This window comes from Sorex araneus, chromosome 1, assembly GCF_027595985.1.
Source record: "Sorex araneus isolate mSorAra2 chromosome 1, mSorAra2.pri, whole genome shotgun sequence".
In the NCBI taxonomy this organism is placed as follows: Eukaryota; Metazoa; Chordata; class Mammalia; order Eulipotyphla; family Soricidae; genus Sorex; species Sorex araneus.
Window position 1 is genome coordinate 383920937 of NC_073302.1, and position 24657 is coordinate 383945593.

At 45.5% G+C, this 24657-nt stretch overlaps 1 protein-coding gene and 1 long non-coding RNA gene across 2 annotated transcripts; one reads left to right on the forward strand and one right to left on the reverse strand.

Annotated features, from left to right (window-relative positions):
- Nucleotides 1–6099: 6099 nt before the first annotated feature.
- Nucleotides 6100–10946, reverse strand: LOC129400821 (uncharacterized). The gene is made up of 3 exons (XR_008627923.1): nt 10825–10946; nt 6758–6867; nt 6100–6334 (listed from the first exon to the last, which is right to left on the reverse strand). It is a non-coding gene; the product is annotated as an uncharacterized LOC129400821 (long non-coding RNA).
- Nucleotides 10947–15790: 4844 nt separating this feature from the next.
- DLX5 (distal-less homeobox 5) lies at nt 15791–24628 on the forward strand. The gene is made up of 3 exons (XM_004602206.2): nt 15791–16366; nt 18297–18481; nt 19563–24628. The coding sequence occupies exons 1-3, from the start codon at nt 16012–16014 to the stop codon at nt 19890–19892; spliced, it is 870 nt and encodes a 289-aa protein (XP_004602263.1). The 5' UTR covers nt 15791–16011; the 3' UTR covers nt 19893–24628.
- The last annotated feature ends 29 nt before the right edge of the window (nt 24629–24657 follow it).

Genomic DNA, 24657 nt, shown 5'->3' on the forward strand with positions numbered 1-24657 from the left:
CCATTCCAGCTTGCATCATACAAAATACTGTCATTCTACACATAACTTTAAAAAGAAATTGAAAATTTTTCCAGAGTATTCTGTAGATGCATGAGATGAATTTGTGAATGTAAATGTGAACTGAGATCCATCTAGAATGGGAATGGATCACCAACTCAACTTTACCTGGGTTTCTGTGTCAATAGTTCCAGGGACCAATTTCTTACTGAAATTGACATTATTTATAAAGATAAACTTTCTGTTAAAGAAACCTCCTATGATTTTTGAGGATCAAATACTAAGATCTCCCTCAGTCAGTCACTGTCATCCCATTGCTCATTGATTTGTTCGAGCAGGCACCAGTAATGTTTCTCATTGAGAGACTTATTGTTACTGTTTTTGGCATATCTAATACGCACGGGTAGCTTGCCAGGCTCTGCCGCGCGGGCTCGATGCTCTTGGTAGCTTTCCGGGCTCTCTGAGAGGGGCGGAGGAATCGAACTTGGGTCAGCCGCATGAAAGGCGAATGCCCAAGCACTGTGCTATCGCTCCAGCCCAGGGTCTCCTTAGCCCCCAGAAATATGTAATATCACAGTTCAATTTCCTAAGTTGTGAAGGCTAATACCCAACAGTAGTATCCTATAGAAAACTGGGATCTGACAAGGAATGTGATTCTAGTGCTAGAGCACATAACCCTTAGCACTTCGTGACCCCTTGACCACCACAGGGAGTGATCCTCACAATGATTTTTCAAATGGGGCAGGAGGGGCTGAAGAGAGATGAAAGGTCTGAATACACATATCACATAAAGAAGCCAAGTTCTACTCCTGGTACAGCATGGTCCCTTGAGTACTGCAGGGAGCACAGAACTGGGAATAGCTTTTAAGCACAAAAGGTTGTTACCCAGAAATAAAAATTGAGATTTAGTAAAGATAAAATAGATTGTGGTACAAAAATAACATTACAACTAAAAGATTTAATATATTTGTCCTTAGGTTCAAGGACTAAAAAATTTTTTTGATAAGAGCAACAGAAATGTTATTTGAATCTTTAAAGTCACAATATTTCACTTTTCTTTTCAATAAGATATTACTTATATCACTTGTCATCCCATTGATCTTTGATTTGCTCGAGCAGGCGCCAATAACATCTCCATTCATCCCTATTGCGTGCTAGTGTAGCCCAATGGGATCTTCTTGCTCCAGAAACACAAAGAGCCTCAAACCGTTCATTTAGGTTCTTGACGAAGAAGTCTGACCATCTCGTAGATGGGTGGTCATGCAGTCTTTTGACGTCCCGTGGAATCCAGTTGGTAACAGCTCTAGTCCAGCAGTCGTCTCTAAATCGCATTACGTGTCCGGCATATCTGATTTTCAATGTGTTGGCAAATGTCCCTGACTCTTGATCATCAACAGAGGTCGGAACTTCAGATTCTTTCCTCTCACTTGAGTGATATTCCAAGCATAGCTCTTTCAATTCCTCTTTGGGATACCTGAATAGCATTCTGGTCCTGTTAGTTATGTTAGTGCAGGAAGAATGGTGGAGTAGAAAAGATGTGCCTGGAGCTGGAGGTTCTTCATCCTCTTAACCATTTCTTCGACACTCTTAAAGGTTTTCCACGCTGCTCTCTTCCTCCCGTGTAGTTCTGGCGCCAAGTCGTTCCTCATGTTGTGTTCTCAACCCAGTACACATAGCTGCTGCATTCGGAGATGTTCATTCCGTTGAAAGCAAATGGAACATCAGGGACTAGTTCATTTTTCATGAACATTGTCTTGGTGAGATTTAGTTGCAGTCTAACCTTTCCAAACTCGCAGTCAAAGTCAGCCAGCATTTGTGCCGCTTGGTTAATGTTTGGTGTTATGAGAACGATGTCATCAGCGAAGTGGAGGTGGTATAGTTGCCGACTGTCTATCTTCACTCCCATTCCTTCCCATTCCAGTTGTCGCATGATGTTCTCGAGGGTGTCACTGAAGACTCCGGTGCAATGGTATCACCCTGCCAATCCCCTCTTTTTACGTCGATGATTACTTCCTTGTAAAATGGTGAGATCCTGGTGGTGAATTTGTAATACAGCTCGTAGAGGATCCTGATGTAACTTTTGAGATGCTCGATGCAATATTTTCTTCAATGAAAATGGAATAATGATAACAACCCTTATAGGTGGCTATATAGATGAAATGAAATAATACAGGCAAAGCCCTTAACATACAATACATTTCTAAATGAATGTTGCTTTTGTTTTTGTTTTTTGGGGGGCTTATACCTGGCTGTGCTCAGGACTTACTTCTATCTCTGCTCAGGGATCACTGCTGGTGAGACTCAGGAGACCACATGTGGTGCTGTGGATTGAGCCCAGTTCAGTCGAATGCAAGACAAATGTCTCACCAGCTGTACTCTCTCTCTCAGGCCCTTCGTATTTTTTATGTTTAAAAATAAAAAAAATTTTAAATGTCTGTGACCAACCTATTTTGGTATGTCTAAAGATACTACTTTAATTAATTTTGAGTAAATTTGAGTAACCATAGGTAACAGTATAGTTTTATGTAGTATATATCAAATAGAAGGTTAGGAAATCAGGATATTCATTGCCCTAATTTTTTAAAAAAATATTTTAGGGGTGGGGCCAGAGCAACATCATAGTGGGTAAGGCACTTGCATTGCATGCAGCCTGCCCAGGTTCAATTGCCCAAACCCCTTTTCGTCCCTCAAGCCAGAAGTGTGACCCCTGACTGTAGAGACAGGAGTAGGCTCTGAGCTCTGCCAGGTCTGACCCAAAAATTAAAAACAAATAATATTTTTGTAGTATTCTATGCACCTCAGGAATATTGCCTCCTTTTTATCACATTGATGTTAAACTCTCGAATACTCCAACACTCTCCAATACCCAACTCCAATACTCAAGTTTTGGTGAGCAAGTGTCTGACTTGGGACACCTTCAAGCCACAACAAACTGGAGCCCTAATAAATTACTCACACAACAGAGTCATAAGGTGTTATTGTACTAGGTCACTTCCAGAAGCATCCATCCCAGAAAGGACACCTAACAAACAAATAGCAGCCATAGCTGGCTTAGAACCAAGTAAAGCTTCCTTAAGATAAGGGGGTACACCAGACCTAAATTTTACCAAAGTAGTTTTCCACTGAATTAACAGTTTGAGAAAAATTAAGCTTTGGGCCAATACCTGCTAAAGGGGAAAGAGACTGGAAGCTGGTAGTAGACATCCCAGGGGTGAGCCCTGTGCATCAGGCTTGGAGTAACTATGTGAGATAAGTCACTAGCAAATGTAAAAATTTCCCAGTAGCTATGTGAATATCTTTGTTTGTGGGAATGTCATCTGGTTCAGCCTCTGTTAAAATCAGTGTATTTTATCACCAAAAAATTTAAAATAGGACTTCCATCTAAACCAGGAACTCCTACTTTAGGCATCTGTCCTAGGAACACAAAAAAATTAACTCAAAAAGATATATATATACACCTATGTTGATTGTATCACTATTTACAATATCAAAGATACGTGAACCACCCAAGTGTTCAATGATAGATAAGTGAATAAGAAGTTTTATATTAGGAACAAGGACTGGAGTGATAGCACAGCAAATAGGGTATTTGCCTTGCACGAGGCCAACCCAGGTTTGATTCCTGCCCACACAGCAGAGCCTAGCAAGCTACCCGTGGCGTATTCAATATGCCAAAAATAGTAACAAGTCTCACAATGGAGACTTTACTGGTGCCTGCTCGAGCAAATCGATGAACAATGGGATGACAGTGCTACAGTGCATATTAGGGACAAGGGAGGTAAACCAAAAGACTGGGTGTAAGATTTGCATGCTTCAGGGCTGTGTTTGATTCCTATCAATGCAGGGTCACCTGAGCACTACCAAGAGTGACCTTAAGCACTGTGCTGGAAGTAGCCCCTGATCTCTATTGGGCATGCATGGGCCAAAAAAAGGAAAGAAATTGTGGTGGATTATAGTATGACGTTGGGTTTGTCCTGTCAGCCTTGCCACAGGGAATTTAGTTTACCTTAAAGCAATGCTCTTTCTGTATGGACACAGGAAGACAGTTAATATTGTGCTTTGTAATTTGGGAGCTGATTGACTCCAATAATATTTACTCCGGGGCATCTGCTTTCTTGACTCAGTTGCCCTCAGTTCCTAGCACCCCCAAAGCAGGGTCCCGACAAGGGACAGAATGAACCCAGGGCAAGTTGTAAGCTACCGTCACATCAAAATGGGTCAGGCCAAAGCGCCACAATACTCAACTATAAGATGAGAACATGGTCATAGACAAATGCTGTCATGATCCAAAAGTAATGACGAGACTGGGACCCTACTGGGGTTAGGAAGACTAACCTGGCCTGAGGACTGTGGTCTGGAATATACAGTGAATGTCCTCAGGAAGAACCAAACTTTAAGTCTGATATATCTCTTACTGTGCTCATACAGAATGACATTGCTAGAAATATTAGGAGTAAATTTACTTCCAATTACTTCTAAATTTAAGTGGATTACTAGCTGAGGAAGGAAGAAAGCAACACACCCTTGTTTGGATCCTACCCTTGAGTGGGTCTCCTAGTAATCTGGAGTAATCTCCTTAGATGAGATTTTGTTAATCTCCTGGAGAAATGGTCTTGCCCTTCTTTGTTGATTTGTTAATGTTCAACTCACCTTTGTGTCACCACCCTATGCAATTGCTATATAAACTAAGACTGTAAGGGAGAAGACAGAAGGGCCGAGAGAAGATGCAGAAAAGCAGAGGCAAGACAGAAGGGCAGAGGTAAGACAGAAGCAAGGAGAAGAGACAGAGCAGAGAGAGAAGATACAGAAGCAAAAGACAAGACACAGAAGCAGAGACAGAGAGAGGTTGGAAGAGACCAGAGGAGAGACTACAGAGACAGAGACAGAGATAGAGCGGCAGACAGAAGAGAGCACAGTGGCACACACAGAAGTAGAGTACAAGGAGGAGCCATCTTGATCTGGTCCATACACAGTGGCTCGAGAGCACCAAATGCAAGTGGCAAGAAAGAGAGAGAGAGAGAGAGAGAGAGAGAGAGAGAGAGAGAGCCAACCCCAAAGCCCGCAAATAACAGAACAACACACCACACACATCACATCACACTCTCCCACACACACGCGCCGTTGTAATTTTTTACAGTGTATGAAATGAAATACTAGTCAGTTAAAGGAAAAGAGGAAATCTTGCTTTTCACTACAATCTAGATGAAGTGAGAAGGTGTGATAAGTAAGTCAGATGACAACAACAAATACCAGAAAATCTCACTCATATGTGGCATATAAAGAAATAAACAAGTGACTAGATAGTATTTAATGATTACAAACTTGGATTTTGACTACAAAACTAAGGCTGTCAAGCAGTAGGGAGAAAGGGCTTGGGGAGAGGGGAGAAAGTCTGATTAGAAGATTAGGAGACAAAACAGTAAACAGTAGTAGAGGGTCTCAGGCACTGTGGTAGTGATGGAAATGAAGTAATTTATTATACCCAAAGCATTAATGTTAGCAACAATCAAAAGAAGTTTTCAAAAATAATCAGAAAAGAGTATCATAAGGATAAATATTGGGGCTGGAGAGATAGCACAGCGGGTAGGGCGTTTGCCTTGCATGAGGCCGACCCGGGTTCACGGCCAGGGGTAATTCCTGAGTGCAGAGCCAGGAGTAACCCCTGTGCATTGCCAGGTGTGACCCAAAAAGCAAAAAAAAAAAAAAAAAAAGGATAAATATTAAGTTAAATGAGAACCCTCTGAGAAACCTTTAAAAATTTTAAGTCTGGGCTGGAGAGATAGCACAGTGGGTAGGGCATTTGCTTTGCACATGGCCAACCCGGGTTCGATTCTCAGCATCCCATATGGTCCCCAAGCACCGCCTGGAGTAATTCCTGAGTGAATGAGCCAGGAGAAACCTCTGTGCATCGCTGGGTGTGACCCAAAAAGAAAAAATAAGTTTAAGTCTAAGCAAATTCAAAGGTATTATTCATATGAAAGTGGACATTTTGAGCTGAAGTTTATTGATATGTCAAAATTCAAAGTATGTGGCAGGGGTGAGAGGGCAGGGTGGGATGGGGTGATGGGGTATTGAACTCAAGGCCTCACACATGCAAACCAGGTCCTTTACAAATGAAATACATTTCTAGCCCTCAAGGAATTATTTTTACTCAAAATGAATTATTTTAAAAGTGTACATTAGGGGGGCTGGAGTGATAGCATAGCGGACAGGGCCTTTGCCTTGCACACGGCCAACCCAGGTTCAAATCCCAGCATTCCATATGGTCCCCTGAGCACCGCCAGGAGTAATTCCTGAGTGCAGCCAGGAGTAACCCCTGTGCATCGCCAGGTGTGACCTAAAAAGAAAAAAAAAGAAAAAGAAAAAAATAAAAGTGTACATTAATTTCTAAGGAACTAAACAAATATCAATTTCCTAACCATGGTTTCCACAGAGCTACCCCCTCTGGCCTATCCTCCTAGAGAACAGAGGAGGGGACAGCCTGTCTTCCATAGACATGAGAGAGCAGATCTAGGCACAAAGTCCTCTCCCAGATGCCCACTAAGTAAAGGGATGGGAAGAAGATTAAGCAAGATTAATATTTAGCCTCCTGAGCCCGTGAAGAAAGAAAGCATACTGCAAGGATATGTAGGACAGGAAAAGGTACTGGGCCAGGCAGAAACAGGAGCCCCATATGACCCAGCAATCATTTGCCTAGAAAGTCCTAAACATCATGTGGTGTGAAGGATCAGATATTTCCCTTGGCACAGTTTATACCAACCTTCAAAGTCTACCAGTGTTTTACTCCCAATAGTAGTAAGTAGCAGGCAATGTCACCATACCATGGCTCACATCCCCCTGTTGTGTCCAGAGTAAGAGTTCCTGTATGGACTATGAACAAGTTCAAGTTAAATGAGAGATAAATATGTAAAAAGTAAAAGACCACCCATAACAGCTGACATGGCTACTTCCAAGGGTTCTCATTAGGGAAAAACCAGGTAATGGAAAGGTTTATAAACTTGACTAAAGACCAGCCAAACATTCACCGTAAGATTGTGAAGAGGAAAGGAATTCAATGCGATATTTTGAAAAAGCTTAGAGAATTGTTTTTTCCAAACTCTGACATTTCGGGCCACATTGGATTTTAATGACTATAGGGAAAGAAAGAAAAATGACTACCCCACTCAATTCAAATTCTCTGAAGGGAATTTCCCAAAAGACATTCATTTGGTGGGCAAGTATTTTTTACCTAAATGCCACCCGGATCATTATTCTAATTCAGAGAAAGCAGGACATTTATTAATGCTTGGCTCTGTTTCTTAGTTTTTATTTTTCTTGTGTCTGTTTCACTTCTGGTATTGTGGGTTTGGTTTGGTTTTGTTTCAGTGTGTGTGTGTGTGTGTGTGTGTGTGTGTGTGTGTGTGTGTGTGTGTGTGTGAGAATGTGTGTGTTTTGGGGGGATTTATGTCCAGCAGTACTTAGGGCTTTCTCCTGACTCTTCAGACGTCACTCCTGGCCAGGCTCAGGGGACCATATGTGGTGCCAGGGATGAAAACCAGATCTGCTGTGTGGAAGGCAAGCACATTACCCTCTGTACTATCCTCCTAGCCCCATTCTTTTCCATTGTTTTTGTAAGTTGGGAAAAAAATAATGGTAATAAAAATTATTATTAGATATTTCCTTCCCCCCTCTTGGGGGGGGTTTACTCCTAATTTGCTGACTTCAAGAGTAATTCTATTTAAAATATCTTTGTAACAAAGCTGAACTTTTTAATTCCTCTCTTTTCCTCAATTCTAGAAAATTCTTCCTTTTCTCTCCAAGTTTACTATGCAGTTAACTACCACAACCTTGTGTGATTACTCCATAACAAGACTCTGAAACTCTTAAACAGCAAGTGTGAAAATCTGTAAAACAGTACATCCAGAAGCAGCAAGAGGTTCAAGTAACAAAAAAAGTGTAGGGGAAAATGATGTATCCAATAATATATTTTTAATTTGACCATGTAGAATATAGCTTCTTTTGCCATGCCTGTGATTTGTTTATCTAGTTCATTGGTTTCCACCTTTGCTTTTTTCTTAGGAAAGAATTTAATGCAAATCTACTCTAGGATTTCAGAATAAAAGATCTATCTTTTCTCTTACTAAATCCAAGGGTTCATAGAGTTTATAAGAAAAATTACAGGTATCCTTAAACTCATTTTAGATTAGCAGTAGACACACTATGTGCTGTCTGCAAAGTGGGATGGGTTGGAAAGTTGCAGTTACCAAAGTGTCACCAGATCACCTAAGCATCCAATTGAAGACATATATATCATTTAGAACAGAGACTAAAAATGCAATCAAACCCTAGAGGTTACATGCAGTCCCATATCCCAAACCATTAATCAGGAGACAGTAATAATTTATAGAAATGTACATTTTTATAGAATTTTGCTAACTGCACCATCCAAATACTTCCTATGTTGAGACTGAGATAAAACTGAAGATTCAGTGTTGAAGAAGCTGAATTTGGCTTAACTGTCCCTGGGCTATGTTAAGTATTACTAGAATTCTAGACCCAAAGAGAGGAATGTATCTGTTCTGCCCATAGTTTTAAAAAGTGACTCTGTTGCTGTGTTCAGCTACCTGTCACTCAAAAAGCTATTGACTTTTCCTTTCTGTTGCCTTCATTTTCTTCTGCAGGAGCACAGAGGGATGCAAGTCCAGGTGGGCACTATGCCTTGTACTGATTATGCTGTGTAACACAGCAGGGGAAGCCTCTTATCTCAGGCAGAGGTTGCCTGTTTAAGAACCTTTTTCTTTATAAAAGGTCTAAAGGTAGTAAACACAGCTGTAGAAAAAGGTTTTGTATTTTCTTGCTGTTTGTTTTAATCTATTAAAACGATATAATTAAGGCAGAGTACAAAAATGTCTATTAAATTATACTATCTGCTCCTGCATATATGTTGTGCGCCAAGTTTTACCCCACTCATGGTGTTTGAATAATCTGAATGACTTTGACTTTAGAAGTGGTTTTTCACATCTTTGCATACAGTGTTGTCAGATCACAAAAATACAGTGGCTTACGATCAATGAACTTTAAAATTCTAAATTGATCTTGGAATTAGGATGTTATTAAAAATGACTTAAGCTTCACTCTTGCGATTTCCTTGCCAGAGTTGGATCATTGCTCTGAATTCCTGTCTGACGATTACTTTTCTTTTAACTTTACAAGGGGTTATTTTTTTTTAAATTGGACTATTTATATGCCTTTCAGAAGAATAGAGATTTTGTAAATAGTATCACAGCCAAACCTTTCTTTCAAGAAGATGAAATCTGAGTTTAGGATGAAGAATATGCCTCAATTTCAGTTTGCAAAGACATATAATAATATAATCCCATTTACTTCCTACTTAGATGAACTTGAAGTGTTTTCAGCTGTGGTATATTAAATTCATCTCATAGAGAATAGATTTGAGTGGATACTTAAGGCTTTTTCCTAGCCAGTTATATTTAAGTTAAATGAATAAACACATTTTAATGTCTTAATTATAAAAACAAAACGTGCAGAAGTCTATGATCTGCTCTATCATTTGGAAATAAACTGAAAAATCCTATTAGGTTGGAATTAAGTGGAAGATAGTTTCCCCCTCTGGGGATTTTTAATTTATTCTGAATATTTATATAATTGCCTACTAGTGAATCCTTTGAGATTACTTTGTTAGAAATGCTGTTTAACTACAAACACATTTTTCTTGGGGGCAAAGGGGTACCAAAGGGGTATCATAATTAATTTCAGTATGGGAGGAATCTTTCTTTTCTATAACCTCCCCACACCTTTTTCCCCCATCTCCCTCCCATAGTAAATCAACCCATTGTCAATTCATATTGGCTCCAAAACCATGAGGCTTGGGCCTAGTAAGTCTAGCTACACACTTACATATGAAATAAACTAGGAATTGGACAGTTTTGCTAACTTATAAAGGAAGCCATCTAAGAAGGTCAAATCAAAGCCACTGCATGCTCTGGCTCTCACTGAGAGACACACAGACCATTCAGCTAAGTTGCCAAAACCAATGACCAACAACTTCTGTTATTTTTGAAAGTCTCATCTGTTGTGCAAATATCATTTCTGTCTTTCCATTTCATCCCAATTAATAAAATTATATCTCTCCTACATGGATGTCAAATAGAACATTTCAGACCTTTAACTTTAAATTATTAAATGCCCTAGCTCAGAACTAGAAGTAATATAAGGTTACTTATAGTAACCATAAAGTCAGTGGTGGAAGGTCTTTGGTGGTGAAGTGCCACAACTTTGTAGATCAAAATCATAAATACTACAGATTGCAAAGCGGCTAGAGCACTTGCCTTGCATGCAGCAGACCGGGTTCAATCTGAGGCATCTTATATATGGGCCTCTGAACACTACCAGGGGTGATTCCTGAGGAGTTACTACCGGGCATCTCCAGGTGAGCAACCACCTCCCCAAATTAACAAAACATAAATTGTCTTTTATTTTTTGATAGGGGTGGTGTGTGTGAGGGGCACACAGTTTTGCTCAGGGATCACTCTTGGTGAGATATGATTTTGGGATCCCCAGGATCAATCCTGAGTCTGCCTTGTGCAAAGTAAATACTTCAACTCCTATACTATCTCTCCAGGACACAAGACCATAAATATCAATATTACTGTAATCATATTACCTAAACTATAATAATTAATGATTTTAAAGCACTACAATAAATATTGAGGTGCGATTGTAAATTAAATTATTATTCTAATATAACTTTAGAAAATGTGTGACCTAACCGCTTTATCTGAGATAAAAAGTACTCCAGAGAGATTGCAAAGTGGGCAGGGTGCTTACCTTGCACCAGCCAAAAAGGGTTTGATCCCCAGCAGCATATACAGTCCCCTCAGAACACCAAAAGTGATTCTTGAGTGCAGAGCCAGCAGTAAGACCTGAACACCACGGGGTATGTAAAGCTCTAAAACAAAAACCAAATTAAAAAAAAAAAGTACTTCCAGATAGATGCTAATCAAAAAAGACAACAAAGAAAAGTAATGGGTGAAGCATTGCATATTGAAAGTAAAAGAAACTTAGGGCTAGAGAGACAGTAAAGAGGGTAAGATGCTTGTCTTGCATGCTGCCAACTCAAGTTCAATTTCCGGCATCCTATATGGTTTCCCCAAGCACTATTGTTAGGAGTGATTCCTGAGTGTGAACCAGGAATAACTCCTAAGCATGGCTGGGTGTGGCTCAAAAATGAACCAAAAAATTAATTGAAGTAAATAAACCAGGGGCTGGAGTGATAGTACCGCAGGCAGGGCATTTATCTTGCACACAGCTCACCCAGGTTGATCCCCAGCATCCCATACTGTACCCCGAGTACCTCCAGGAGTAATTCCTGAGTGCAGAGCCAGGAGTAACCCCTGTGCATTACCCGGTGTGACCCAAAAGCCAAAATAAGTAAATAAATAAACGATCTTAACAAGAAAGAAAGAAAGAAAGAAAGAAAGAAAGAAAGAAAGAAAGAAAGAAAGAAAGAAAGAAAGAAAGAAAGAAAGAAAGAAAGAAAGAAAGAAAGAAAGAAAGAAAGAAAGAGAGAGAAAGAGAGAAAGGGAAGGAAAGAAAGAAAGAAAGAAAGAAAGAAAGAAAGAAAGAAAGAAAGAAAGAAAGAAAGAAAGAAAGAAAGAAAGAAAGAAAGAAAGAGAGAGAGAGAGAGAAAGAAAGAAAGAAGGAAGGAAGGAAGGAAGGAAGGAAGGAAGGAAGGAAGGAAGGAAGGAAAAGAAAGAAAGAAAGAAAGAAAGAAAGAAAGAAAGAAAGAAAGAAAGAAAGAAAGAAAGAAAGAAAGAAAGAAAGAAAGAAAGAAAGAAAGAAAGAAAGAAAGAAAGAAGGAAAGAAAGAAAGAAACCCGGTTCCCCAAGCAGGGCATTAAAGAGTAGTCTACAGAGGCCAGAGAGAATATGAGAGGGGAGACTATTGCTTGGCCTGCAAAAGACTCATTAGATGATTACATGAAGCATTATTTCTATCCGATTTGTATGTACAATATATCATGTTATGGGGTCCCTTATCTTTTTAATTATGTGCAATCAAGAGACATGTGCAGTGTTTTAAATAAGTAAAACTATTTTTTCTAATATTTATTATTACTTATTATTATTATTATCTATTTTTCTATTATTTGTAAATGAAATGTGTTTAGATGCATCTATTTGTCTGGACTTGGAGCCCAAAGGAAAAGATGTTCTACTTTCAGCGGATTTATGAGTCAGCATTTCCATATGAACCAGAGAGAGACGAAAGGAAGTCCATTGCAGGTATTAAATTTATAGCTTGTCACCCCTTTCCAAGCACTTTTTTCTAGTTACCAGAAGCAGTGAACGACCCCAAGCAGCCTCTGCAGCGTGTCGGTTAGCTACTTAATAGGAGGGCCTGCTTCTTCTCAACTCTCGAGGAAAACAAGCGCAGCCCTTGACTATTTCATCACTCCCAGTAGAGGAGATTGCACAGAGCACAATGCCTCCCAAATCGCCGCTGGATTTGGTGCTGAAACCCGGGAGGAAATGGGGATCCGGTGGAAAGGGGAAGGAAGAGTTCGAATATATAAGGAGTAAAGGAAAGGAATAAAAGGGCATGGGAGTGGGAAGGGAAAGACTAAGTGGATTCAAGCCTGGGGAATCGGCCTCTCGGACACGAGGCTTGGAGAGCCTTTAGAATTTGCGCGCTGTTTTTTTGAGGACACTGGGTGGCGCTCGTAGTAAAGACTTGTTGTACTTCTCTTAGGGTCCGGCTCTCCTCCACCCTCAGCCCCGCCACCCGGTCCCCTCCCGTCCCTGGCAGATTTCGGCTACCAGGAGACGAAATTACCCGCATTCTTCCTTCATGCCGCACTTCTGAAGAAAGCTGATTATCTCAGGCCTGTCGGTGGGTCTTGAAGAAAAGGCAACAACGTCCTGCCCGCTGGCATTCAAAGTTCGGGGTTTGGTGTCAGAATCTCCTATAGTATCAGCAGAAGTTGCTCCCTGCTAGCAGGGTGCTCAGGGCTTTGTGTGCCCGGAGTGTGGGTCTCAAGCCCCCACCAGGCAGTACATTTAAAGGCTCTAATGAAATAAAATGGTCTGTACTGGGAATAGGCTCGCGCTCCTTTTAAGAAAGCGCTTCCTGTCTCTGCCTTAGTGGAGGAAGGAGGGGGGCATGGAGTCAATCTAAAAGAAGCTGTAGAAAGTAGCCAGGCTCTGGACCTTTGGAGATCTCACCCAGTTTGGGTTTATGTTATATCTGGCATAAGAACCACCACCAGAGGAATTAAAGCAAAGGAAATAAATTCTTTTCTTCTTCCCAGTTTCTGTCTTGTGTAAAATATGGAGGGGGGAAAATCCCAATCTTTCTTTCTTTCTTTCTTTCTTTCTTTCTTTCTTTCTTTCTTTCTTTCTTTCTTTCTTTCTTTCTTTCTTTCTTTCTTTCTTTCTTTCTTTCTTTCTTTCTTTCTTCCTTCTTTCTTTCTTCCTTTCTTTCTTCCTTTCTTTCTTTCTCTCTTTCTTCTTTTTCCAAAACAGAAGAAAAGTGAACTTTAGTAAGGTCTAGAAACTAATTTAACATTATGGTATTGTGCTTGCCACAGGATTCTGGACTTTGAAATTTGGTCCAAGTTCTCTCATTTCCAAGCCCATCTTTGTTGGATTCTGCTTTTTTTTTTTTTTTTTTTGAGCAAGGGCATCAATAGAAACACCCTACTTTACAGAACCATGTTGACCTAGTTTTTCCTATGTAGTAACTTTTAGATCTGTAATAAATGATAAGTGCCTGGAGTGTGGATATCAGTAGAAGGCCACCTAGCTATGCCACTAGAGGCTGTTGGCAGCACTCTGAACAGACCCTGGGCATTGATTTGGGGAGGCAATTCAAGTCTTTAAATGGCAGAGCATGTGAAAATGAGTTGATGGGCCTCAGAGAATTTTTCCAGCCCAAGACCCAGGGCTATAAGTCCAATGGAGTAAATGGTGTTTCCTCAATGCTTTGCAGTTCCTCCCACATAATCTAGAATGTGAATAGCTGTGCCCATATTCACAGAGGAGATGAGGGTGGGCAAACAGCATCTGGCTCTGAGAAGTCTAGGGCAATGCAGGCCACACACAAAGACCCTGGCAGAAGGCTGTTGCAGAATCATCTGACCTACAAATCCCCTTCCCTAAGGGCATCAGCATTAAAGTTGCCCCAACCCCAAGTTCTAACAATAAATGTGCTTCCACAAGGCAAAAGCAGACAATTGGTATATGTAAAGCCACTGGTTTTGGAATTCTGAAGCCAAATGGAATTCACATGCTGCTCTGGTTTCCATGCATCTCACTTCTCTCTGCCAGCTTACTGGAGGCCAGAGCAGTTCCATGACAAAAGTCAGACTAAACTAACCTTTAACCCAATTAAGTTAGATGCTTTTGTCTTCAGTTGAAGGAGTAGGGAAGATGGAGCTTCCACTTGCAGAACTGCATGATATCTGTGTAAAATTTTGGGGAGGGCCTAAGTCAGAACTCAGTTCCTAGACTATTTGAGAGGCGAATAAATGGGGAACTGTAAAATGACTTACACAAAATGTCTAAGCTCTCTCCCAAGTGGATCACGATTAGAGCAAAATAATAATAATAATCCGACTACGGAACGCAGTACTGGGCTTGTGTTTGATTCCTGAGCCCTTTCATCCTTTGCACAGTTGCTCAGATATCTTCAAGGTGGAAAACACAGAAATGAGGGTGCAGGAAGCTAAGCCTCAGGGAGGGAAAACTAGAACCTCTGGTGCTGTCTATGGAACCAGGAAAGTGAAATCCTGGAACTTCACTAAGTGTCACTAAGAAGTCTGATCTATCCACTTTTGCATGTCTCTCGGTATCCAGCCGATCCAGAAAGAATGACAAGTCATAAGAGCCTAGATACTGAATCCTGAATTACAAGCCTTTTCATTCCAGTGGTCCCAAAGTAGGCAAGGACACTGAAGGAAATACAGGACTGTCTACTATTCTTTGGAACCAACATTAAGAATTTGAACATCACTATTTATGCTTAAGGTAGAGTTTACTTTTCTAAAAAAAAGTCATTGTAGGGATTTAGAGCTGCAGAAATAATGCCATTTACCACTGAATGGACAATTTGCCTTCTTGAGTATCTTGAGTATCCAGCAAGAGTTTGAGGAATACTCATCTTGTGCAAAGGAAGTGCTTGATGCACATTTGTCTTTACCCAAGTTGCAAATTTTCAACACTTGGAAGTTACAACTTGTTTCCCAGCATCCCATTAAAGGTACTAGTCTTTGTTCCTACTCATCTTCCTCCCACATGGGGCTACCCACATCAACATCAGTGTATATGATTCCACACTCCCTTTTGGTGAGCCCAGAAGGGCAGAAGGTAGTGAGCACAAACTGATCATGATTCTCACAGCCCCAAAACATGTGCACTTTCTGAGGTGGATGCCTGGAACACATTTTCTCCAGACATTACAGAGATATATATATACAGGGGACTCTACATTGTCTTTAGTATTCACTCAAAACAGACTGCACACCGTCCCCTACACACACACACACACACACACACACACACACACACACACACACACACTGCAACAGCACTTATACACGTACACGCGCGCGCACACACAATCCCCCTCCCTTCCATTTTTTCTCCCTCTTTTTTTAAGCAATGCTTTGTTGTGCTAAAACTAGTTGGACGAGTTAGGGTGTTGCTGCTGCTCCCGAGGCCCTGGCCAATGGAACCCGATCCACCCCGCTGTGCGTAAGCGCGCAATTAAGGATTTAACCAAGGCTGTGCTGCGCCTCAGCCAGCAGTCAGCCTGCCGGAGACAGAGCCTCCACGACTCCCAGCTTCCTCCTCGCCGCCGCCGCCGCCGCCGCCGCCTCCTTTTCTCCTCCTCCTCTTCTTCCTCCTCCTCCCTCGCTCCCACAGCCATGTCTGCTTAGACCAGAGCCGCCCCACAGCCAACTCGGGCAGCCGCCGCCGCCACAGTAGCAGGATCAGCTGCCGCCGCCTGGGAGCGATGACAGGAGTGTTTGACAGAAGGGTCCCCAGCATCCGATCCGGCGACTTCCAAGCTCCTTTCCAGACGTCCTCAGCCATGCACCACCCGTCTCAGGAATCTCCAACTTTACCAGAGTCGTCGGCCACCGATTCCGACTACTACAGCCCCGCGGGGGGAGCCCCGCACGGCTACTGCTCTCCTACCTCGGCTTCCTATGGCAAAGCCCTCAACCCCTACCAGTACCAGTACCACGGCGTGAACGGCTCCGCCGGCAGCTACCCCGCCAAAGCTTACGCCGACTACAGCTATGCCAGCCCCTACCACCAGTACGGCGGCGCCTACAACCGCGTCCCCAGCTCCTCCACTCAGCCAGGTAAGAAGCTGCGGGGAGACACCCGGGACGAGTGAAGTGGGGTGGAAGACTGGGGGCCACCCCACTGACTGCAAATGGGGGCGCCCCAGGCAAGAAGGGAGGTGGGGTGGAGGTGGATGTCTGAACTCTGCGAGCCACAGGGGCCCCCCACCTGGGCCGACAGCATTCAGGATCCTTAGTCTAAGCCTTTGGGGTGCCCGGGCCAGGATCTGGCTCTTTGCATACCTTCCAGGGGACCCTCAGTATCCACATTCCTGGCTAGGCTAGTCGGGAAGTCCAAAATGCTGTAAAGTGGGTATGGGTGGAGAGAAGAAAGAATCAAGCCGCCCAAGTGGCGTTTGCGTAATCAAGGGGAGGTTGGTTGTTGCAGTTTGGGGTGAGCGTGCTCAGCCGGTGCTAGTGGAATCGACGCCCTCAAGGAGAGAGCCAGCCGGCAGGGCCTTGGAGGGGTCGGGGTTGGGAACACCGTGGGGGTGGGAGGATGAGAACCTGGAGGGAAAGAGTGGGCAGAGAGCCTTGCCGTCTATCTAGGACACTTCCAAAATCAAGAAACCATTTAAAAGTAGAGGATGGCTCAGTGGGAGGTCACATTATTGGAACAATTTGTTTTCTTCTTCCTCCAGAAGTGCCCCAAATTTGTCTCTACCCCACCATCCTGTCTTGCAACTTATTTGGAGAATTTGGGGGTTGGGGCATCGGCGGAGAGGCAGGCAGATCGCTACAATAGGCTTTACTGGGATCAGATCTGATCTCTTCCGAGCAGGACGGTAATACTCCCACTATTATTAGCATCCCCCTGACCTCGGCAAAATGTAGGCCACAGTCTTCATCCTCCACCCATCCTTTCCCAAGAATCTGTCTCTCTTCCATTCTCTCTCTCTCTCTCTCTCTCTCTCTCTCTCTCACACACACACACACACACACACACACACACACACACACACACACTCCACTGAGAGGTTCTGTGACTCCTTACAAAGATGTACACATCTGATAAGGTGGTAATTCAGGAGCTGGGGACTTGTGGCCCCAGGGCCCGTTTATCAAATAGTTTTTCTGGGATTCTTCCACCCCCCTCCCCCATCCTCAGCTCAGACTTGCAACCTGGCCTGCGCCCCTTTCCGATGAAACACCCCATCCACTGACTCCTCTTCTGCACAGGACTCTTGGTGAACTTTAATGCAGCCTGGGATGGAGCGCCTTCCTTTCACTGTCTCTGTATTTCATACAAAAGTGAAAGATGTTTTCCTTTTTTTTTTTTTTCTTTCGGCTAAGAACTTATTAAGTCTATTTGTAGAAGAAACCAGACACATCTGTGTCCTCGCAGATCTGCAGGGAGATTATGGGGGCTGCATAATCGGCCCTCTGTCTGCAGCGGCCCTAACCGCTTTACTGCTGAATTGAAGGAGCAGAGTTTGCTTGTGGGTCTTTGAACTTTGGAGACCTCGGTTAGCTTCTTCCTCGCCCAAGCGTCTGGCCTCCGCGGCCGCCCGAACAGACATTGACAGAACAGGGAGGTCACCACCCGAGCCTCCCCCCAAACCCCCTTGAAGTCCCGGCGGAGGTGCAAAGAAATGCCCCAGAAATGCGGCTGAGCAGAAGGTGGGCTTAAAAAACAAGTCGGGGTAAAGCTGGCACCGCTGCACCGGCGCTATCGCCTACGCCCCAAGAGGCACAATGCTGTTAAAATTCGCGCAGCACCAGCCCTAGAGAAACGGAATGAACAGAGTTGGGAGTTATCGAGACCACCTGGCCTATCACGATTTGGGTGAGGGATTTACTTCTTTGGGTCTTGAAAAGCGAAGATCACGGTGAAGTGGGGAAGTAGAATGAAGACTGCGGTAGGAAACTCAAGGTTGGTAGCTGCAGGTTCTGCAAAAGGGCCCTTGTTTGCCGACAAGCTCTAACCGGGACTCTTTTGATTATTTAGAAAAAGAAGTGGCAGAGCCCGAGGTGAGGATGGTGAATGGCAAACCAAAGAAAGTTCGGAAACCCAGGACTATTTATTCCAGCTTTCAGCTGGCCGCGTTACAGAGGAGGTTTCAGAAGACTCAGTACCTCGCCCTGCCGGAACGCGCCGAGCTGGCCGCCTCGCTGGGATTGACGCAAACACAGGTAATTCTGGCGGCGGCTGGTCAGCAGCTCCGCTTCGGCTGCAAGCCAGGCCGGCCCGCACGGGTCGGTTGCGTGGAACTGGGGCCAATTCCACTAGGGAGAAACTTGCAGATAGACAGAAAGGTGCTGCCCCTTGCCCTTTCCTCCTCGGGGCAGGCCAGGCATTGGTGCCAGCAAGGTGAAGGCAGGATGAAGGTGCCGATCGTCTGAAATGTGTTTTCCCCACCACTTCGGGCTGGGCTAGAGGGGGCCGAGAGGCCAGTTTCCTAGGAGGGTTCTTTCTGGAACGCTCTAAATCCTCCTAAATCCATCCCGATTCGCTGCACAAAGCAAAGCTTCTCGAGCTGTGCCAAAAAAAAAAAAAAATACAGCGGCCTCCTGTAGGCTCCGACTCTCAGAGAGTGGAGAACGTCGTTTGGGGCTGGGGTTCGGCGGTGCATCAGGCCTCTGCAGCGAGAGGGTCTCGAAGTAGGGGGTTGGGGGCGCTGTTGTATGGGGAAATGGTCCCAGGATGGTTCCAAGCCCTTCTTCACTCCTACGCACAATACTGCTGGCCCCGTAGGAGAATAAAGAAAGCGGCTGCTGAACTGCAGGCGGAAGCAGCTCTAAGAGCGAGGGTAGGGGACTAGGTGCCAGATTGCAATCTGGCGCCCCTCCCAACCCCCCCCCCCCCACACACACACATATACACACCCGTCCCCAAGTTCACTTGCTCCAAGTCTTTTTCTCTCGGGGCTCCGGCCATAGTTTTGGACACCTTTGCCGCGTCGCGTTCATCGAGCCCCGCAGACCTCCACGCGCGCCCCGTGCACGCGGACCCCGGCCACACTAATCCCCCAGCCCAGACAAAAGACAAAAGATTAGGAGTCATGCTCGGCCGCAGCGCAGTGCAAGTGGTGCAGGGCCCGGCGCCCCGGGGGACCCGCGATCCAGGTTTTGCCTGAGGCCCAGCCCCAGGATCGTAGGCCCCGAGCGTGGCCCGGCCGCCTGGAGGCCGAGAACACCTCGGGTCGCAGCCTAGGGGAAGGCGCGGGAGGCCTCCCAGTGTCCCGGTAACCTGTGCCTTTGTTCCCCCACCCAGGTGAAAATTTGGTTTCAGAACAAAAGATCCAAGATCAAGAAGATCATGAAAAACGGGGAGATGCCCCCGGAGCACAGCCCCAGCTCCAGCGACCCTATGGCGTGTAACTCCCCTCAGTCTCCGGCGGTGTGGGAGCCCCAGGGCTCGTCCCGCTCGCTGAGCCACCACCCTCATGCCCACCCTCCGACCTCCAATCAGTCCCCCGCGTCCAGCTACCTGGAGAACTCGGCTTCCTGGTACCCCAGCGCAGCCAGCTCGATCAATTCCCACCTGCCGCCGCCTGGCTCCTTACAGCACCCGCTGGCTTTGGCCTCCGGGACCCTCTATTAGATGGGCCGCTTTCTTGCTCTTTTTTGGGACTACTGTGTTTTGCTGTTTTAGAAAATCATAAAGAAAGGAATTCCTATGGGGAAGTTTGGAAAACGGAAACAAGAGTCATGTGTAAAGCTTTTTTTTGCATGTAAGTTATTGCATTTCAAAGGACCCCCATCCTCCCCCCTTTTTTTTACAGATGAACTTTTTTTTGTGCGCAACTGTGGACACTATCAATGGTGCCTTGAAATCTATGACCTCAACTTTTCAAAAGACTTTTTTCAATGTTATTTTAACCATGTAAATAAGTGTAGATAGAGGAATTAAACTGTATATTCTGGATAAATAAAATTATTTCGACCATGAAAGCAAAAGAGTTCTAAAAAAGATACTCCTTTGCCTCACTTATAATGAGCTAGTGAAGTTTTACATAGGCATTAAAAAGAAGACAAGCTGTGCAAAGGTCAACAAGGCAAAAAGGAAACAAATTGGAGGCTGCATGGTTGAGAACTGTACATGTGTATATACTGGATGCTGTACTAATATGCTTTTATACATGTGGCCTGTTTATAGTGTTGCTGCATAATATGTAGGTGGGTTGGGTTTTTTTGGTCTAAATACCAAAAAAAAGTTTAGATAATTTTAAGTTTAACCCCAAGTTGTCTCAGGTAGAAGGTAATTTTGGACTCTAAATACAACCCTCCCAACCTGTGTATCAAAAGCAAATGAAATCCCTCAAAAACTCCTCTCAATTCTAAATTCAATGCAATTATTTTGAAGCACTCCCCCCCACATCAGCTTCTGTGTATTGCCAGAGCAATTAGACAAATTACACTCTCTTCAGAGGGAGCTTTTAGAGATAAGAAAAATGAAACAAAAAGGAAGACATTTACCCTCATTTCTCTTAGATTTTTTAAAAATTATAAGTGTTTGCAGCATGACAAATGGTGGAACTTTGGACTCCTTGGGTGCATGATTATAAATGTATTTGAACTCTTTCAGAAAAAGGCCTGGAGAACAATGATGGGCCTAAATCAGAAGGCCAGCAGGGCACGTGGAGAGCATTTCTTCCCCTGCCAAGAGTGGGAATTGTGGAGTGGAGGGAAGGAATGAAAGCTTTGTGGCCTCATGTTGATATCATTTCGGGTGAGGTAATAGTCTTAATATAATTTCCCTCTCCATTCTCTTCACCACTCTGAGTTTTTCAGGGAGCGTTCATCTCTGCTTTGCTTTTTACATAAAACAAAGACAAAGCAGTTTCCAAAGGATGGCAAATTGAATCTGTTTGCAGGATTTCTTCTTTGTGAAGCCTTCTTGGGGTAGAGAGGATAGATTTGCTGCATCCTTTGCCTGTGTCCCATCCTTCTCCTAGCATCTTAATTTTAGACATCAGGAGTGTGAGCAGAGCTCCCGGAGGGGTCCAGAGCTGTCTCCTGGACCTGAATGTCATATAGTTCCTTTGGCTCTGTTTCTTGGATAATCGCATGTTGAAAATTACAAGATGCTTGAGAAACATTTTACAGCAAGGGAAGTTGGCAGCAATAAATGTGACAAAGAGCTTCTTTAAAGGGGGGGAGTGGGGGGTTAAAGATTAGAACATAAAAAATTACATCCTGTCATCTGAGGATTTCAGAGCAGTCTCTTCCAGGGTTGGGAACTAGACCTGAAAAGGCATGCTGTGTGCCTGGAGGGGAATTTACCTGTGTGTGTGTTCTCTAGTCTCTCTCTCTCTCTCTCTCTCTCTCTCTCTCTCTCTCTCTCTCTCTCTCTCTCTCTCTCTCTCTCTCTCTCTCTCTCTCTCTCTCTCTCCACCCCTTCAGGAATTCAAAGATTTAGTGGGTCTTTGGGGACACCCCTCCAGACTTCCATACCCATATACCCACTGCACCCCCCACAGACAGACAGACACACACACACACACACACAAACACACCCCAAAGCCCTAGCAGTCCCTTCTCCAGGCTTTCTTTTTTCCCCTTTCTCAGATGAAGCTGGGGGTGACGGAGGCACAGTGGGCAGAGCCACATGAAGCTCTACTTTGTGTTTTTGCGCCAGCAGAGAATAGGAGATTGGGGGTGGGGGTAGAGGGATTCATTTCCTGCTTTTCTTTCTTTGCTTGTAAGATTTCGGAGTTTCCATTACACCGGAGCCTGTGCTTTATTTCCGATGAATCCAGTAGGGAGGAACTCTGCGCCCGCGCCTCTCATGCGCTGGGGTGCGTGTTTGGGAAGGTTGGGGGCGCGCACCCACTCTCTGACTCTTCACACTTCCCACCCACTGGCTTCCTGAGAGTGGCAGGGATGTGCTAGGAACAAGCTCCTTTTCTTCCCACGCATACTGTGGGTAGGTATTTTTCCAACTGCCCCTGTCCTCTCCCACCTCTATCCCTGCCTTTGGTAGGGCAACGCTTTCACTAACCCACTAAACAAGCAGGCGAGCAGTGAGAAGCCCAAGTTTGAACTCTTCTTGGGAAAGAAGCGGGAAACTTAACAACCGCCTTCCCACCCCCACGCCCCCAGCCCTGACGCTCTTGTTAAAAACTCTCCATCCTCTCAGCGACACAGCCTTGACTTGAGGATTCTTTCCTTTATGTTAACCTCACTTCTTCCTCTCGCAGTGGCCTCTTCTCTCAAAAAGCTCTCTCTCTCTCTCTCTCTCTCTCTCTCTCTCTCTCTCTCTCTCTCTCTCTCTCTCTCTCTCTCCCTCCCTCCCTCTCTCCCTTTCTCTTTCCCTCCCTTCCTCCCCCCTCTCTCCTTCCCTCACTCCCTCCCGGCTCCCCCTTTTTCCGCTCTTAAACTTGGTCCACAAGCCTTGGACAAAAATATTCTGACAAACCACTCTGTAGCGGGTTTTCCCTGGCACCATGGGGATTCTCCCAAGAGGATTTAACTCCCAGCAGTCCTGCGCCCAGCGATGTAAAAATAACAGATCCCCAGCAAAGTCTAAAAATATCTAAGAAGATGTTTCTCTCCCCACCCACCCACCTCTATCTCTCCATTGTTTGTGCCACGCCTAATAGAAAGGTGCACCATTCCCGCGCATCCTGCTGTTCTGTCTGACCCAGGTTTCTCCACCCCTCACTGGGCTCCCCTCTGATCGCCCCTGGCGGACCTCCTCTTGCTTAGCTTCCCAAATGAATCAGGTCCACTCGAAGATTAAATTCTTTTCCACGGGCCTCTTTAGCTCCCCTCCACACCCAGATTCTCCTAACACCGCCCCCCGCCCACCCCCCCATACCCTCTATCCTCAAACCTCCTCACAAAACCCAGGAGGCCAAGGGAATGCTGGCAGCGTTCGTAATTCCTCGGTGCCCGGTTCGCCTCCAGGGCCCTCTTAGAAGAGAAGAGATAAATTGGTCTTTGTTTGAGGCAAGAGTTTGGCTAGGCGGATTTCTGCCCTGTTCCCCCCCCCCCCCTTTTTCCTGGCGGCCACCTCCTTGTGGAACAGGGGACGGCCTGGGGAGCCGAGCAAAGCCTCATTCCTGTGGGTGCCAGGCGGCTCCAGTACTGAGCCACAAGGCCTGAGACACACACACACACAGGAACCCGCAAACCTCGCTGCCCTTGATCTTGCTCGCTCGCTCTCCCTCCCGGTGGGGCACCCACCCGGGAGCCAGTCCACCCACACTGGGATCCACCCAGGCCTCGGCCTCAGGCAGGAGCGTGTTGACCCACACATCAACACACGCACACACCCCCTCCTGGTGACACAGGCCAGGCCAGGATCTCCCCGCCCATGCCAATTCTCTCTCTCCCACCCCTGATCCCACAATCCCAGACGCGCCGGCTGGCCTCCTTGGGCTCCTTTGATCCCACCGGACGCCCTGTGGGTCTCGGCGTCCTGGCCGCGCCATCCTGGGAGTCACCCACTGTGCACCCAGGCCAAACCGTGCTGGCCTCCTCTCTGCGCGCCCGACAGTTTACTCGGGCCTTGACCCCACCCGGGGTTCCCGAATCCCAGCCCGAAGCGCCAGGGATGCCTCCAGGAACGCTGGCCCCCCGCCTCCTGCTCCCAGCCCGTCTCCACCCCCCTGCACTACCTCTCGCTGAAGCAGATGGACCACCCCACCCCCCACCCCCCAACTTCGCAGGCCCTGGGATCGTGCGCCTCCCACTGGCCACGGGGATCGCGCCAAGCCGGAGCTCACCAGTCCTCCCGGGAGGCACGCCCAGGGGGCTGACGCCCTAGGGCACCTCTGGGAATCGCGCCACGCCGGCGGGTCCGACTGCGGTCACCTCTCTCCTCCACCCGAAAGCACCCCCTTCCCATAAGCGGCAGGCTTGAGGCTCTGGGCTCCCGGGAGTTTGGGGAGGGCAGGGGGCGCTGCGGCTTGCTCCCGCCCTCCTCTGGCGTCCCCAGGTTCCCTGTACACTGCATTTGGCTCCCCCGCACCCCCCCACCCCCCCAGCCACGGTGAACTCTAGGCCTGGAAAATAGCTCGAATAGCGGTAGTAGATGTGGGATTGGCTAAATATTTTTTCTGCGCATCCCTGTATTCCCCCCTCCTCAGCCCCGCAATTCGCATTTTCCTTTGCATCTGACAAGCGTTAGGTCCCCCGCTGGTGGGGGTAGAAAGTCTAAGTTGTATCTCCTGCGGAGCGGACCAGTGAGATGCCCTCAAGCCTTTCCCTCCAGTAGAACAAGGTTGCCCGTTGTAATGCAATAATCTGTTTTATAGGAAGCTGGGGAATTAATGAATCTCCCTTTAAAGGAGATGAGAATTCTCTTACAGCAATTAAATATTTCTGCTCTTTTGTTCGCTGGTACTTTGTATTTACTTCTA